Genomic DNA, 15,648 nt, shown 5'->3' with positions numbered 1-15,648 from the left:
AAGTCTTTTTAAAAAATTTTTTATTAATTTCAATGAAAATTTACAGAGACTTTGGATTTCCATTCATTCATTGTTACACATTTCTCCCCTCCCAACCCTCCCCCCTAGTACACTACTCTCTTGGAAAAGTAATAGAAAAATTCTTTCATTGTTTTACAATCCCTCCCCCCCCAGGTCCACTCCACTATGCAGGCTTCACTCTGAATTCCTGTCATGACAAAAATAAGGTCATCATTATTTCTTAATGATAGAATATATCCATGCAGGATTTGTGTGAACTTTTAATAACCTGAGGCAAACTCTTGAAATTGTATTTTCAAAATAAATCTCTAAATCATGTGTTTTTGATGATGTTGTTAGGAGTTACTGAGTAGACACCAATGTATGTTGTTGCTGTTAGGTGCTGTCAGCCGTAGACAACTCATAGTGACCCTATGAACGAATGGCCTGAGCAATGTTCGTACATAAGGTTTCCAGAGGCAAGTCATTTCGGAAGTGGATGCCGCTCCTACTTCCAGGCTTGTTTTAGTTGGGAAGCTCCAGCAAACACTGTCCACTATGGGTACCCATTACCACATTTGGCACGTCAGTTTCCTGGTGTTCAGCATCACAGCAACCATGAGTTACCTCTGTACAGCAACGCACAGACCAGTGCTATACCACCTAGAAGAATGTTTGACAGGAAAACAATTTGAACCCGGCCTGAGGGCCGCAGATTAAAATCAAGCCCCTTTGGCTTTGTAGTGTAACTTTCTGTCCACTAGGCCAACGTAGCTCTCTTTCTCAATCTGTGCTATCCCCACAATCTCCTCTGTATTAAAATCCATTTTTACAGTCACTGCGTTGACCCTCTTGTAGAGGGTCTTCCTCTCCTTTGCTGAACCTTAACTTTTCCAAGCATGATGCCTTTATAATTTTTGCTTTTTAAAGAGCACTCTAGAGGCACTTCTTCTAAGATAGATCTGTTTATTCCCATGGCAGTACGTGGTACAGTCAATACTTTCCACCTACACCACATTTCAAAGTCATCAATTCTTTGTAGGTGTTTCTTATTCAATACTCAACTTTCAGATGCAGATAAAAGGATTGAAAAATACCTTGGCTTGAGTCAAGTGTACCCTAGTCTTCAAACTGTTTTATTTGTTTTTTATGACACATTCTAATTTCATAGCAATTTGGATCTCTACTGAAAGATGTCTTAGTATAAAAAAATTCCAAATTTTGAGAATATTCTTATTGTTTTAAAACTAAATAAGGCACCCATGGAGCTTTTTAAAAATTGTATAAGAAAAAGAAATCTTCATTTTACTTTTCTCCTTGCTTCTTAAAGTTTTAGAAGGACTAAATATCTTAAGACTTAAAATATAATGTGGATAAACTGGTTATAAAACTGATAACGACTTATATTTTCAAAAGTGTACATTTTAAATTTACCTGCCCCAATGACTCTCTCAATTCGAATCCTTGACGGATCAATCTCCTTTGCAAACTCATGGACTGCTAAGGATGGGTCTTCATATGTATCGGGATCAATGTAGGTTTTTACTCCTGGGAAGCGTACTGCAAGAAAAGATTGAACAGAGATTGTAGCAACTACATGTCTTACAAATATTTAAAATGGGAAGTCACATACTAAAATATCCATTATTTTTAATTACTTAAAATCTTTCAAATTCTTCCCCTTCTTCCATTCACATTAAAATTTGGGTGCTTAGAATCCCAAAGTGTTTTGCCTCTTATTTTAAAATTACCTTATGGATGCATACAGGTTATAGAAAAAAAATTTTACATAGGTATGTAAACACTTTAATAAACTTTCATATGTACTAATACAGGCATATATTACATCTGACCTCATTCAGGCATCAATTTGATGAGGAAATGAAGCATAAGCTTCCTCTCAGAACAAACTTCTTAGGTGCCCTCCTAGACTATGTACTCTAAATAGTTGGCTCCCCTAAGCTCATGATGACCTACTCTTTTAGAGTTACAGAAAATTTCCAATGGGAAAGAAGGGATCCCAAAACAGTATGCCAGGGAGGGCTGCTAAGGATACTGGCCCTTCTCTGTGTTCCTGGAATTGCTTTCATGCCAGATTGCACGCAGTCCAGGAATGAGTCTCTGTCTAACTTGGAGTAAAAGATAGGCAAGAAAGGCTCACATCTGTTCCCTTGTTTGTGTAACAGCTGCTACACCCTGATGGGGGTGTAGTACTCACTGCCCGTAAGCTGTTAGGGTGAAGAATAGGGATGCCTAGAAAATGTCAGTGTGTGTGATTGAATATTCATTTTTGTCTCTGTAGTCATCAAAGATTTTTTTTTGTTATTGTTTTTTTTTCTTTAATTTTTCTCTTTGCTTGTTGGTCTGCTTTCTACTTCAACTTTAGTGAAATGAGGATCGTTTCTTATGGATCTGTGTATTTTTCCAAATGCCTTATGTATTGTTTCACAGATAATGAGCATACGGCAAACGTCTATTGAAAACTAATGAAAACCCAAAACCTAATGCTGCTGAGTCAGTTTCAGCTCACGAAGATCCTCTTATCAAGCAGGATTCTGGGCCGTACATCGTCATGGGAGACTGGCTTATCCCAAGAAGTGGGGGATGGATTTGAGCCACTGACTAACTTGTAACACACTACACCCCCAGGCTTTGTTCTAAACAGTGATTGATTTTTCACTATATTTTTTAAGGACACCATAATAACACTTAATTGAAGAATAGCAAAACAGAACATAATTCATTCTGCCACAAATTTAGCATTAATTTTTAAATCTAGTGAACCTTCATTAACTCATTCACTGCCACTGAGTTTATTCTGACTCATAGAGACTCCATTGTTTTCTGGGACTGTAAATCTTAAAAGGAGAAGACTCTCCATCTTTCTCTGGTGGAGTCGCTAGGGGATTCATATCAGTGGATTGTGTTACACTATCTCCTTAATGAACCTTACTGGACCAATGCTAACTTTGTCAAGTTGTTATTAATATTATAAATTCAATAGCTGGTCATTTAGCCTTTACCACAGTGGCTGTTGCTGGGTAATAATTGTGAGCTGTCCTCCAACTGGCTGAGACCTCATAGTCACCAAGTGAGTTACAGCATTGTAGTGCTCTGTAGTTTTCTTGGCGGTAGTCTTTATGGGAGCATTTCATTAAACAATTCTTTCATGGAGCTCATAGACATGGTCACACCATCAATCTTCATGTTAGCAGAAAATAGCAAGTTGCTTGTGTCACTTGGGCTTTATTACTATATGATTTGTGGTATCTAAACAACTCTATAAGGACCTTTGGACATCTTTCCAGCTGCCACTGAAGTGCTGGCAGAACAAATCCACAAGTGCAGCTCCAGGGAAGAATGATAAGTAATCCTTCACAGAGCCTCATAGAGAATTATCATCAATTAGGAAAACTCTGTAGCAGTGGATCTGAAATTTTTTTTTTTGTTAATTAAATGTATTGTCAAGCTGTTAACATTACTTTAGGTATAGACACCAGGTATTATTTATTAATTCATAAATGGTTGTAACAATTATGAACACATTTATAACATGCATTTACTTACACAAAGTCTTAACAAATCTTTCAGTGATTTCATATAAATACTTATTTCAACAGCATAGATTAATTAATATCACCTTTTTTATTTTCTTGAAACACAAAATATGTAGTATAGGGGGGAAAAACCCTCCTCAAATTTAGTTCTAGTTTTGTTAACAGGATCTAGTTGTTACTTTGACTGGTCACCACCCTCTTAAGCTTCTGTTTGTTATCTCTCTTCTACCCTCCCTTTTCCGCCTTGGGTTATTTTCATTGCTTCTTGCTGGGCCCAGCTGGTTTCATTTATGCTAAACTGCTTGTTGGAAAACAGTAAATACTTCAGGAGCACCTTTTTCTTTTGCATCTCAGTAACTAAATGCCCTGCAGTGAATTTTGAGTTTTCCCAGCATAAGTCATCTGGCCAGGTGTCTGGATCTAAGTCTCTGCATCTGTTTTCAGCGTCTGCATTTCTCCCATACCAGCCCTGAGCTCTCTCAGCTTTCCCCCTCCTCCCATTCCTGAACAGTGAACTTTAAATTTATTGCACAAAAGAATACTTTGCAGATAATTTATTGGAGAACTTTATTACACAAAAGAATAACTGGGAATACAAAGAGTTTCTGGCTTGGATGAATAATTAAACAGTTGAATTCAAGCCAAATGGTTGGCCGTTCAAACTGAACCCAAGCTGCCTTGGGAAATAGTCCTGAAGATAGACTTCTGAAAGGTTGGAACTTTGAAAAGAGTATGGTAGAACATCCTTACTAAAATTACATATGCCTTGACTGACTATATTCTTGATTATATTAGATCTCTAAGGAGTAATCACGGTTCTCAGACCACGTTTTTGAGAAACCATGAAATCTTACGCATCAGAGAGCTGGACAAAGGCTAAGGATGGCAGAAGAAGAATTGATGCCTTAGAGATGTGGTGCTGGAGAAAAGTATCGAACATTCTACATTCTATTGATAGCCAGGAGAATAAACAGGTCTATCTTGGAGAAGGTGAAACCAATTTTCTCCTTGGAGGTTAGGATTTTAAAGCTCCCTCTCACATACTTTGGTCATGTGACCAGGAAGGACCAGTTCTTGGAGAAGGACATCATGCTTGGTGGGCGGAGGGACAGAGCAGAAGAGAAAGACCCCGGATGAGATGGGGTGATAGGATTAGGTTTGATGGAGTCAGTGAGACTGATTTAGTATAGAGTAAGGTTAGTATTGAACATAGGGTTGCTATGAATCACAAATGACTCGAGGGTACATAACAGCAACATGTGGTCTTTTGAATAACTCAAAAACCCTCCTAAAAGTGTGTAATTATCCCATTTCTGCCTCTGGGAGATGATGCAAATTGCACAGACCCTTATTCCTTTTGTTCAATATGAAATAAAAGATGAGTTAAATATGTGGCTTCACACATTATCTGTGTGCTGCAGTTAATTAGTGAGCTTCACTTTTTGTTAATTTGCTGTCTCACCACAGAGAAGCAGTCTTATAGACTGTGGTGTGGAGGTGGAGGTGGGCGTAAAGGAGGAGAGGGGCAATTAACAAACCTGCTCCAGTGGTAATTATAGCTTGTATGGAAGAGATCTTTCAAATGAATATAACCTTGAGTCAGCTCAAGGATTTCATACATATTCCAAGAGTCGAGGAGCAAAATTTTCTTTTTCGGTATTAATGAACTGTAAATTGATTTGTTTTATATTTGAATGACAGTTCTTGCAAGAAGGGCTAAGGACTACTTAGTATTTCTATAGCTACTGTTCCACTAAATAAAACAATCTCACTTTCTGGAGCCATTGTGTACAGTAATGAAGCATTTACAATGATATAATCAGTCAACTTGTATTTTTAGCAAAGTCAGTTTGTGGTATTTCCAGGCAGCAGAGTTGGGGAATGCTAGTATCATTTAATGTGAAACAGGTGTGAATTCTACCAGAAACCTAGAAACAAAGAAGTCTTAATGTTGAGAGTTTGAGGGTGATTTCTGCTCCCAATGCACATTTTACACTTGCCAACGGATGCAAATTTAAAAAGAATCTTGAGGTTCTGGAATAATCTAAAACATTGGAAAGAGCTCCTGCACTACTTACAGTGCCCATTCTGTAAGTGGTTTCTTCTCTTCTCTTCAGACTTCATTTTGGCTTTTATGTACCATTGACACCTTTTGAAAAGGCAAACAGAATCACATTTTAAAATTAATAACCAAAACCAATTGAAACACGAGTTACATCAATACATATCATTTATGGACAAAGATCATTTTTTTATAACATTGTTATGTGGACAGATTAAAAAGTTCTTTATTAGCTCCACATAAAAGTAAAAGAAATAGTCAAGTGGATTGACTGATCCAAGAAAGTAGGCCTCTCAGAAAACATTTTATAATCAGTGATATGTAGAAAGGCATTAAATGTTAAAAATGCAGAAGATGGGGTTTTTTTTATCAGAGCCTCAGAAATTTAGACAATTGTCTTCCATTTTCAGAGATAATCAACATGATTTTTTAACACCTGGAATTTGATAGACATATGTTCTCTTTTTCTGTTAGGGACAATTATGCTCTGTAGCACAGAAGCAGGTACTTATCTCACAGGGCTTCTTCAACATGCTACATTCATCAACATCTTTATGATTTGACAGTTTATCTAATTGCTAACTCCAAATGCTTAAGCGGAAACATTGGTACTACACAATTCAATCAGTAACATTAAATATGCCTCAAATCCTAGTTATTCAGAAATGTCTCACAGTTTTCAAAGAATAATTTATAATCGTTGCTCCTCTCCAAACTTTTTAAGAGCTATTTCAAAATAAACTTTAAAAATTCTAATGTAATTGAATCTGTTCCTTTTAAATACTAAAGCAGTGTTTTATGCCATGTAAATTGGCAAACATTGAAATTGAAAGCTGACAATAATACAGTACAAATTTTTATCATCATTAAGCTATTTTTTAAAAATAGTATTTGGAGTAATACATCAGTATTCTTAAGACAGTATTTAAGACTCATTTCTTAAGTTATTTGGATGAAAATTATTTGTATCATAGCTGACTTGTCATATGTACACCTTAAGGAAATACTTACTGATATTGCAATAAAATATTTTCTCAAACATGTAAATTATTTAATTGTGGTTTACTGTTACCCTACATGAGAGAATCAGATGTGAACTTATGATCTACAAAGAGCATATAAACATTACATAAGAATTCCACTCAATTTTGCTCTATATATTGAATCACTAATATAAAGAAATCTAAAATCAACTTCCTTCACGATGTTATGGGTAATCTCCTCCCATGCAATTAATTGCCTCTGAAACCTCCTGGAGGGTTATCTATGGGTCAGTTCTGAATCTAAGGTACTCAACAACTAGGGATAAAGATAACATGGCTGTTTAAATAAAATTGTTGTTGCTGTTATGTGCCATCGAGTCACTTGAGACTCATAGCGACCCTGTGTACAATAGCCCTAAACTCTGCTCTGTCCTGTGCCAATAGCATTGTCTCTGATACACCCATCCCAATTACTCCAGTCACTGAATCAATCAACCTCATAGAGGGCCTTCCCCTCCAGCGCTGTCTGTCCACCCTACCAAGCATGATGTTCCTCTTCAAGGACCAGTATGTTAGACGAAACCTCAGAATCCTTGCCTCCAAGGAGGTGCCCGGTTTAACCCTCTCTAGGATAAATCTGTTTTTTACCTAGCAATCTATGGTAAACTCAATACTCTTCTCCAACACCACAGCTCAAAGGCATCAATTCTCCTCTATCCTCCCTAGTCATTGTCCAACTCTCTTATACATAACAAGTTATTTCAAAGACCATGGCCTGTATCAGATGCACCTTAGTCTCCAGAAAGACACTGTTGCTCTTCAGTACTTTGGAGAAGTCTCTAACAGCAGACTTTGCCATGGCAATACATCTTTTAATTTCCTGGCTACTGGTACCAAGGGTGTTGACTGTGGAGCCAAGCAAACTAAAGCTGTGAACAATCTCAATCTCTTCACCAACCATTCTGATGCTACCAATTGGTCTAGTGGTGAGAATCTTTGTCTTCTTGACATTGAGCCTCAATCCATATTGAAGGCTGCAGTCCTTGACCCTCTGCAGCAAGCGCTTCAGGTCCTCCTCAGTTTCAGCAAGCAGGGTTGTGTCATCTGCATAACGCAGATTGTTGATAGATCTTCCACCAGTCCTGACCCCACATTTCTCCTCATAGTGCCCAGCTTCCTGGATAATCTGTTCTGCATACAGGTTGAAAAGATATGGAGACAGGACACATTCCTGGCATATGCCCTTCCCAATTTTGAACCATGCAGTGTTTCCTTGTTCTGTTCTGATGACTGCCTCTTGGTCCACATATAGGTTTGACATTAGCATGAGCAAGTGTTCTGGGATTCCCATTCTTCTGAGAGTCAGCCACAGTTTGTTATGATCCACACAGTCAAATGCCTTTGCATAGTCAATGAAACACAGATATACATTCCTCCGGTATTCCCTGCTTTCAGCTAAGACCCATTTACCATTAGCTACCATATCCCTAGTACCATGACTCCTTCTAAACCCAGCCTGGACTTTTGGCAGTTCTCTGCTGTTAAATTGTTCCAGTCGATTTTGTGTAACCTTCAGTAGAATCTTGCTTGCATGTGAAATCAATGATATTGTTCTATAGTTTTAATTCATACATTCCAGAATTTATCAAAGGAACTTTCAGAATGAAAACTAAGGATATATCTGAGTTAAAGGTAACCCTCATGACAATGTGATCCCTGTCTAGTTAAAATGATATAGTTTATGTCTTAGTAATTGAGACCTCCTCATGAGACTTCATTGTATTTAATGACTGAACAAACTTTTGGGCTGTAAAACTGTTCATCTTTAAACTGCATGAGACTCACTCAATAAAAAAGTATTATTAAAATAATAATGCTCTAAGATTCACCTTGTATAAGCAGCATTTAGGATACAGATGGAAAAGAAAATTTGATAAAGTATGTTCTTCCCCTTACTGATACTTTTCTAGTAACAATCTTCATTTCATTCCTTTCTTGTCCAATCAAATGCCATTGTGAATTTATGAGCAACAAAATGCTCATGCCCCCTTCCTTCTTCTTCCTTTTTACAGAGTTGCACATTTCCTTCTTATTGTAATATTTTGCTATTGTTGCTGGTTTCAAATTCTTTTTTTTTTCTAAAATCATCGTTTTCTATTTTTTTTCTAAAAACATTAGATAAGACCAACAGAATTTTAACTTTGCTTTGACTTGTGCCAGGATCTGTAGTTTTTGGCTTTTTATTTGTAATCCTTTGACCTCTGCTAGTGAATAAATTTGTATTTCATATTTATGTCTATACATGATTTAATATTTTGCTTTCTAACCTGATATTGTAATAAAATATTTCCCTCTCTCCTATAAAAAGAATAGTTCTAAAGCTGTGATGATGGCAAGAGTTGGGAGAAGTCTAGAAAAATGGAGAACTTTTTCCAATAGAATAACTGAACAGTGATAGGCTGTTCTGTGGTGTCAATGGAATATGCCCACAAGGGTATATTTATCAGAATAACTTTATGATTACTTCTCTCATATGACCTTTTTCCCCTCATAAATGACAATCTTTGGGTTATGAAAATGAACAATACTCAAGGAAAACTGATGTTTGTCTTTTAATGTTACATTTATTTGCCCTCTCTTTGAAATGACTGAACCAACCCCTACAGGCAACAAATTCTTCATCATAATCACCTTTACTTGCTGTATAGCGTTTAAATAATTGAAAAATGTAGAGCCTTTTCTCCCACCAGCACTAACCATACCACATCAAAGCTGCTACCATTACCAAATCAATTCTGGTTAATATCAATCTTATAGCAGCAAAGTAGAACTTTTCTATAAGGTTTCCAAGGCTGTAAGCAAAACAGAAGCAAACTACCATGACTTTCTTTTACAAAATGACTGTGAGTTCAAATTACCAGCTTCTAGGTAAGCAGCTGAGTGTTATAACTACTTTATCATCAGAACTTTTTGCACCAGCCCAGACAAACTTAAACCTACTGCTGTTGCATAGATTCTGAGTAATGGTGAGCTTTCAACAGGTCTTCAAGATTGTAAATTTTACTTAGACTGCCTCATCTTCCTTCAGAAGATGCTGGTGGATTTGAACTGCTAATCTTTTGATAACAAGCCCAACACACTATGGTTCCTTTCTTACACTGAAAGCAGGAGGTTCACTGCTGCCAAGTCAGAACTGATTCAGAGTTGACTTTCTATTTGGTTTCTGAGGCTGTAAATCACATTGGAGGAGCTGCCCGTCTTTCTCTCGCAGAATCACTTGTGAATTTGAACAGCCAGAGAGGCTTAGGGTTAGTATTTAGTGAACTATGCCACCAGAACTCCCTAGAGAAAGCCTGTACAAACTCTTATGCATCTTTTCCAACTTGCCTATAAATTCTTAATTTGGAGACTACATTTTTTCTATGAGCTACTTGTCCTTCAATACAAAAAAGGTACTCTGAAACTCAATCTCAAGGATATTATTGTGACTGTTTATTTTGTTTTTCAGTATTAGCCTAAAATAGAAATGCCTGGTTTATACCACCAAATACTGACATTTTAATAGTATATTTTCAGCATCTAAATTAGGACATATCACAAGTATGTAAACACAGAGGAGGCCTACTACCAGACTAGTTGTGTGCACAGCTGTAACCCAAAAGATTTGCAGTTTGAATTCTTCCAGTTGGCTCCACAAGAGAACAAATTAGCAGTCTGCTCCTGTGAAAGGTTGTATTGTTGTTGTGTATTCTAGAGTTGGAATCCACCTATAGGTGACCCTCAATTTTGGAGGCAGTTAAATGCATAAGAGGAGATTGCCCATCCTTCTCCCGCAGAGCAGGGTGGCCTTGAACTACATGCTTTCCTGATTACAGTGCAATATTGCCTTGAAAAATCTTACGGGGCAGTATTCTTTTGTTTGTGCACTTACCGGGAATTAAAATACACTCTATGACATCTAACTGCAACAACTACAAGTTCATAAATAGCTTTAACTGTTCAATTTCTAATTTTTCCAAGAAAAAATAGTTTTAAAAATTGTTTTCATAACATAATGTTAATATAATAAAGGAAAAGTTCAGAAACAATTTACTGGATATACAGTTATCATTGACAACTTCCAAGGTGCACTTATAAAGTTTTTTAAATGTGATTTAGATAAATAGCTTTCATAGTTTCAATCCCATGTAATGGTTGTGGTCAAAGAAAAATGTTTTTCTCTTGCTCTTTGTTTACTATGCAGCACACACAAGCAATGATTTTGAAAACCACTACCTAACTTGGGACGGATTGGAGAGCATTATGCTGAGTGAACTAACTCAGTTCTATAAGGACAAATACTGCATAAGACCATTATTGTAGAATGTGTATAAGGATCCAAGGTGGGGGGAGGAGGAGCAGAGGGGTGAGCATGGGCCAGAGTGGGAGTGGAGTTAATCATAGAGTTGCACAATTTTGTGGGTGGAGGGAGGGTTATGTAAAGGAAATGGGAATGATCTGCTGTGAAAAATAATGTATACAAACTTTATATGTAAACCGGTATAAAAATAAAAATTTTATTAAAAGTAAATAAATAAAAATTAAAAAAAATTTCAGCAATAAAAATCCACCCACCAACCCACTTAAATATACATACTCAATGCAATCAAGTTGCTTCTGACTTTTTAACCTATAAAGAGAGCAGAATTTTCCAAGACTATCACACGTAATGGAAACAAACTATCTCTTAAACTTTTTATTTAACACAGACTATTAAAATTGTGATGATTAACAAATTCTGGAAATAATCTGATAGACTTCAGTTACCTCCCAGTGATTAAGAAGAACAAAGTGAGAATGACGAGAAGCGTGAATCCTCCCACAGCTGCTGTGGCAATCACAAGAATTTGCCCCTGTTCTGCCGCCATGTCAGAAGCTGAAACACAGACACCACGTTAAGATTTCTGTTGGGAACAGCTCACTAAGTTGTTCTGTATCTTAACTATATGCTTGCAAATATCGGAGCGAGTACTTAACAACTCACCACATTCAACCTTTATTTCAGTATTTACTGTATAGAATGTAAACAGAAAAAATAAATGAGCTTAACCTAAGGGCTAAAGAGTCAAGGTCATAGACTGATTCATAACTCTTTCTTGTTTGTCAGAAAATACCAAGAAAGCAGATGAACTGTTAGTATAACACATTTTAAAATTTTAAGTATGGTTTACAAAATTAAATCAGCTGCTAGATCAGAGGATTTTGCTTTATTTTATTTTTATTTATTCTGTTCCTTTTTATTTTCTTTTAAATATTATGGTCATCAGACAAAGCTTTATAGATAGTATTTTTGGTGGCTAGATCAATGGGAATTTCATTTAAAAGAACTATATGAAATAAGACTATTCAAATTTTAAGATTACAATGACAAAAGTGTATCATAAAAGTATATAGACTATACATTTCACTTATATTTCAGGAATTTTTATATAAACATATGTGTGAGTGTGTATGTCTGTGTGTGTATTGTTGATTTCCATCGAGTCGAGCATGATGACTATAGCAACCCTATGAACGAAATGCCTGAAGCTTTTCCCTAACTATCAACATTTACTAAAGTTTATAGAGTTTCCAGAGGCATGTTGCCTATTGTTTAGGAAGTGGATGCCAATCTTTTCTTTAGCAGTTCAACAGAAAATGCACCATGTCATCATGGCTCTTGTATGGAAATTGATTACCAGAGATGCTGAAGTACTGCTCAAGCTTACACAAAATTAGAGCAGAATTTAGTCATTCGTGTTTTATTTTGGTTTTCAATATATTTTCTTTCAATGTTATGCCTTGACATAATAATTAGCAGTATTTTAAATACTAAACCAAGCAATTGTTTCTATATCCTTTAACTTCAATTAAATTTGATTCATTTTTATTTTGATTGGGCATATTGTCAGAAGGCTTTAGTCTTTGGAAAAAGACATCATTCTGGGAAAAGTGGAGAGCCAAGGACAGAGAAGAGGACCCTCAACCAAAGGTACTGACATCATGGCTGCACAATGGGTTCAAACATGCTGGCTATCATGAGGACAGTGCAGGATAGGGCAAGAATCAGATCTGTTGCTCATAAGTTTGCTAAGAGTCTTAGTCAACTCAATGACACATAAAAACCAACACCACCATAAAACTACATCCATAAATGTTATTGTTATTCTTATATGCTGTTGATTCACCTGCCATTCATAGTGACCCTATGTACAACACCTCTAAAGCCTTCCCTATCCTGAACTTGTCTTACTTACTCCAAAATATGACTCTCATTACCCTAATTACGATGTCAATCCATATCATGTGGAGTCTTCCTCTGCTGTGCCCCTCTCCTTTTCCAAGTATAATGTCCTTCTCCAAGAAGCAGTCCCTCTTGGCCACATGACTAAAGTATGTGACAAGGAGCTTCAAAATCCTAGCCTCCAAGGAGAAACTTGGTTTCACTCTCTACAAGACAAACCTATTTGGCTATTCATCGTATGTTTAAGACTCTGCTCCAGCACCACAACTCAAAGGCATTAATTCTTCCTCTGTCATCCTTAGTTATTGTCCAGCTCTCTGGTGCATAGTAAGAAATTGCAAAGACCATGGTCTGGATCAGGTGCAGTTTAGTCTCTGGACTAACATCATTGCTTCACAGTACTCTGGAAATGTCTTTGACAGCTGATTTTCTCAGTGCAATTTTTTTTTTTTAATTTCCTGGTTGCTGATACCAAGAGTGTTGACTGTGGAACCCAGCAAGCTGACATTGTTAACATCTTCAATCTCTTCTCTGCCATGGTGCTGCCAATTGGCTCAGTGGGGAGAATCTTACTCTTCTTGATGGTGAAGTTCAATCCCTATTAAAGACTAGAGTTTTTGACTTTCTGCAGCAAGTACTTCAAGTCCTCCTCAGCAAGCAAGATTCTGTCATCTGCATATTGCAGGTTGTTGATGAGTCTTTCTCCAATCAACCCAATTATTTCTTATAAAGACCAGCCTCCTGAATGATGTTTTGCATGTAGATCAAAAAGGTGTGATGACAGGACACATCCCTGACACACTTCTTTGCTGATTTTGAACCATGCAGTGTTGCTCTGTTCTGAGGACTGCTTCCTGGTCTGAGTATGGGTTTCACATGAAAACTATTAAGTGTTCTGGGATTTCCATTCTTCTCAAGGTTAGACACAATTCATGTGATCCACACAGTTAAATGTCTTTGCATAGTCAATGAAACACAGACATTCCTCTGGTACTCTTTGCTTTCTGCCAAGATTCATCAGACATTCACGATAATGTCTCTAATGCCACAACTTCTTCGGAATCCAGCTTGTATTCCTGGCAGTTCTCAGTTGTTTTTGGATAATCTGCAAAAGGATTTTGCTTATTTTTTATATTAGTGATACTCTTTGATAATTTCCACTCTGTCAGGTCACCTTTTTTTTTGAATAGGAATAAATATGGATCTGTTCTAGTCAGTCAGCCAGGTAGTTGTCCTCCAGATTTCATGACAAAACCTGGTGAGCACATCCAGGGCAGCATCTGTTTGCTGAAATACGTCAATTTGAAGTCCATCAATTCCTGGGGCCTTATTTTTTGCCAGTTCATTCAGAGCAGCTTGAATTTCTTCTTTCATCATCATGGCCTTTTGATCATACGGTGTTTCTTGAAATCCTTCTGTGTCAGCTATTTTTTATTTTTTAACAGTGATTCATATACAACTCCTTTGATCTTCTTTTAATGCTTCCTGGATTATTCCTTGTTCTTCCATAGTGTCTTGAGTATTATACCTCGATGCTTGAATTTGTTCTTTAGTTCCTTCAGTTTCAGAAATGCCAAACAAATTCATCCCTTTGATTTTCTAACTTCAGGTCTTTGCACATTTCATTATAACGGTTTTCTTTGAAATCTTCTGTTCAGTTCATTACCTTCCTGATTTCTTCCATTTGCTTTGGCTTCTCAGCACTTTAGTGCAAGATTTAGAGTCTCTTCTGACATTCATCTCTTCTGACAAACATAAATAATACGTCCTAACCAAATTGGCTATAGAAAACAATGCATATTACCAAAATATGTCACTGAATTCTCTATAGTAACAATTTATTAAACCTGAGTATTTTAAGGCTTCCACAGCAGTAGATGTTTTCCTAAGAATCAGGTATGCAGTGCACTAGATATAAATTTATATCCAGAGTAATAATATGTAGATAAAAATGATATATCTTCTAGAAAAAATCTGGACTGTAGATGCTATTAAGTCAGTAAGCAAGCAGTTAAAATACTAGAGCTTTTTAAAGTACATCTATATGTTAAATAAAACCCCAATAGTCATTTGCTCACTTTTCAGTGAAATTTATTAAACCTTGGAATTAAATTTTAGTCACTATGATTGAATTAAGATTTTCTCAAGCAATCCATTTTAACGTTGAGTTTAGCTCATAATCTGTGCAGAGACAAGATAAATAGTCACATCTTATCCAATAAATAATGTACTGAAATTTTTTTGTGAGGACTTCACTCAATTTTCTAATCTTCAAAATAGTTCTGGTAAAATGGGAATTAATGTTTTTCTCTAAAATGTCACATTTTCTCATTGAGAATTATTGAATAATAAAAAGGTAAGAAATAGCTGTTTGAGAAAATCACATTACCTTTTTGATGATAAAGAAGATGGCATTTAAACAATTTTACCCAGTTACTGCTGTGTTTGTAAATTACATAATATAGCACAAGAGTTTTTTTAACATGGAGCATATAATTTCCCTATAGTCAAGTATCCAAATTCAGATGGAAGAGATTATGTAAGTGGATGTTGTTGTTGTTATGTGCTGTTAAGTCTCCTGCAACTCATAGTGACCCTATGTACAATGCTCTGTCCTGATCCAAGCTCACTCTCTTCAACACACTTACCCCCATTACTCCATTCACTGAGTCAATCCATTTCATCAAGGGTCTTATCCTCCTGAACTGTCCCTCTACCCTCCCAAACATAATAGCCCTCTCCAAGGATTGCTCCCTCCTTGCAATATGTCCAAAGTATATCAGA

At 36.5% G+C, this 15,648-nt stretch overlaps 1 protein-coding gene across 1 annotated transcript in view; it reads right to left on the bottom strand.

Moving 5' to 3' along the window:
• Positions 1-15,648, bottom strand: part of LOC102862055 (ephrin type-A receptor 6-like) — a 1,552,036-nt gene that overhangs the window by 439,003 nt on the left and 1,097,385 nt on the right. The window contains 3 exon segments of the mRNA XM_006894142.1: positions 1,435-1,560; positions 5,636-5,706; positions 11,409-11,517. Of these exon segments, the coding sequence (XP_006894204.1) occupies positions 1,435-1,560; positions 5,636-5,706; positions 11,409-11,517 (306 nt within the window).

This window comes from Elephantulus edwardii, unplaced genomic scaffold (assembly GCF_000299155.1).
Source record: "Elephantulus edwardii isolate Elephantulus edwardi_28Jun2011 unplaced genomic scaffold, EleEdw1.0 scaffold00136, whole genome shotgun sequence".
NCBI lineage: Eukaryota > Metazoa > Chordata > Mammalia > Macroscelidea > Macroscelididae > Elephantulus > Elephantulus edwardii.
Note: the sequence above shows the minus strand (reverse complement) of the source record. Positions and strands in the feature narration are given on the sequence as shown.